This window comes from Lutra lutra, chromosome 1, assembly GCF_902655055.1.
Source record: "Lutra lutra chromosome 1, mLutLut1.2, whole genome shotgun sequence".
Taxonomy (NCBI): domain Eukaryota; kingdom Metazoa; phylum Chordata; class Mammalia; order Carnivora; family Mustelidae; genus Lutra; species Lutra lutra.
The window spans coordinates 60,234,116-60,236,338 of NC_062278.1; the positions used below are offsets into that span (position 1 = coordinate 60,234,116).

Genomic DNA, 2,223 nt, shown 5'->3' on the forward strand with positions numbered 1-2,223 from the left:
TCCTCTATGTTTTTCCATAAAAATGGAAATGATAGCTCTTTTTTTCTTTTCAAAGATTTTATTTATTTATTTGACACTGAGAGAGAGAGAGAGAGATCACAAGTAGGCAGAGAGGCAGGCAGAGAGAGAGGAGGAAGCAGGCTCCCCAATGAGCAGAGAGCCTGATGTGGGGCTCGATCCCAGGACCCCGAGACCATGACCTGAGCCGAAGGCAGAAGCTTAATCCACTGAACCACCCAGGGACCCCGCTCATTTCATTCAATATTCCATTGTCTGGATATACCCATTTGTGTGTCCATTCACCTACTGAAGGACATCTTGGCTACTTCCAAATTTCCACAATGATGAATTAAGCTGCTATAAGTATCTTTGTACAGATTTTTGTGTGAACATAAGTTTGGGTAAATGTCACAGGCAAAATTTTTTTTTTGCAAGTTTCCAAATTACTGAAGGTTTAGTGTACTTAGATTGCAGGCCACAAGCCCATGGCCTCTCTTAGCCAAGTGCTATTTCCTTCCACTTCCACCTTGAGTTGATCCATATCTTGCAGGATTTTTTTTTTTAATTCTTTTTTTTAAGATTTATTTATTTATTTGACAGACAGAAATCACAAGGAGGCAGAGAGGCAGGCAGAGAGAGAGGAGGAAGCAGGCTCCCCGTGGAGCAGAGAGCCCGATGTGGGGCTCGATCCCAGGACCCTGAGATCATGATCTGAGCCGAAGGCAGAGGCTTTAACCCACTGAGCCACCCAGGCGCCCCTATCTTGCAGGATTTTACTGAAAGAAGCAGGAATTAGCACACTTACACTAATATTTTGAATTTTTCCTAACTTTTTGGTTAATGTTACAGGCATACTTAGGATGGTTTCTGCCAAACAAGGATTGCTTGATGTACAAATTGGTTCACAAGCTCTCCAGTCTACAAAATCTAAATCCTTAGAATCTTCTTCCCTACTTCCTTTTTATAGCCAAAGTTACAGTTTGGTTGTGACACTCTCTGTCCATTGTCCTGATAGAAATGACTATATTGAGGAAGAAGGCAAGGGAGGATACAACCATGCTGTGCTGTATGAAAAGAACCAAACAGGTTGAAAAAAATGATGAGGACCAAAAGATCGAACAAGATGGCATCAAACCTGAAGATAAAGCCCATAAGGCCGCGACCAAAATTCAGGCTAGCTTCCGTGGACACATAACAAGGAAAAAGCTCAAAGGAGAGAAGAAGGGGGATGCCCAAGCTGCTGAGGTGGAAGCGAATGAGAAGGAGGAAGCCCCCGTGGCCGATGGCGTGGAGAAGGAGGAGGGAGAAGGTCCCACTCCCACTGACGCGGTCCCTGCCTCCGGCCCCAAGCCTGAGGAATCCGGCAAGGCAGGCGAAACTCCTTCGAAGGAGAAGAAGGGGGAGGGCGCCCCTGATGCTGCCACAGAGCAAGCAGCCCCCCAGGCTCCTGCCCCCTCAGAGGAGAAGGCCGGCTCTGCTGAGACAGAAAGCGCCACTAATAAAGCTTCCACTGACAACTCGCCGTCCTCCAAGGCCGAAGACGCCCCAGCCAAGGAGGAGCCTAAACAAGCCGATGTGCCTGCTGCTGTCACTGCTGCTGCTGCTGCCACCACCCCTGCTGCAGAGGATGCTGCTGCCAAGGCAACAGCCCAGCCTCCTACGGATTCTGTGGAGAGCAGCCAAGCCGAGGAGAAGATAGAAGCTATAGATGAAACCAAACCTAAGGAAAGTGCCCGGCAGGATGAGGGTAAAGGAGAAGAACATGAGGCGGACCAAGAACATGCCTGAACTTTAAGAAATGGCTTTCCACGTCCCCACCCTCCCCTCTCCTGAGCCCTGTCTCTCCCCACCCTCTTCTCAACTCCACTCTGAAGTTTCCCTTCCTGTCCTGCTCACATCTGTGAGTCTGTCCTCTCCTACCCACTAGCCCTCTTTCTCTCTGTGTGGTAAACATTTAAAAAAAAAAAAAAAAAAAAAAAAAAGGAAGGAAAGATCCCAAGTCAAACAGTGTGGCTTAAACATTTTTTGTTTCTTGGTGGTGTTATGGCGAGTTTTTGGTAATGATGATCCAATCATTTTGGGAAATTCTTGCACTGTATCCAAGTTTTTTGATCTGGTGCGTGTGGCCCTGTGGGAGTCCACTTTCCTCTCTGTCTCTCTCTGTTCCAAGTGTGTGTGCAATGTTCTGTTCATCTGAGGAGTCCAAAATATTGAGTGAATTCA

The 2,223-nt window shown here is 47.2% G+C and overlaps 1 protein-coding gene across 1 annotated transcript; it reads left to right on the forward strand.

Annotated features, from left to right (window-relative positions):
- The first annotated feature begins 1,035 nt into the window (after positions 1 to 1,035).
- LOC125097190 (neuromodulin) lies at positions 1,036 to 1,999 on the forward strand. The gene has a single exon (XM_047724776.1). The coding sequence runs from the start codon at positions 1,057 to 1,059 to the stop codon at positions 1,786 to 1,788; it is 732 nt and encodes a 243-aa protein (XP_047580732.1). The 5' UTR covers positions 1,036 to 1,056; the 3' UTR covers positions 1,789 to 1,999.
- The last annotated feature ends 224 nt before the right edge of the window (positions 2,000 to 2,223 follow it).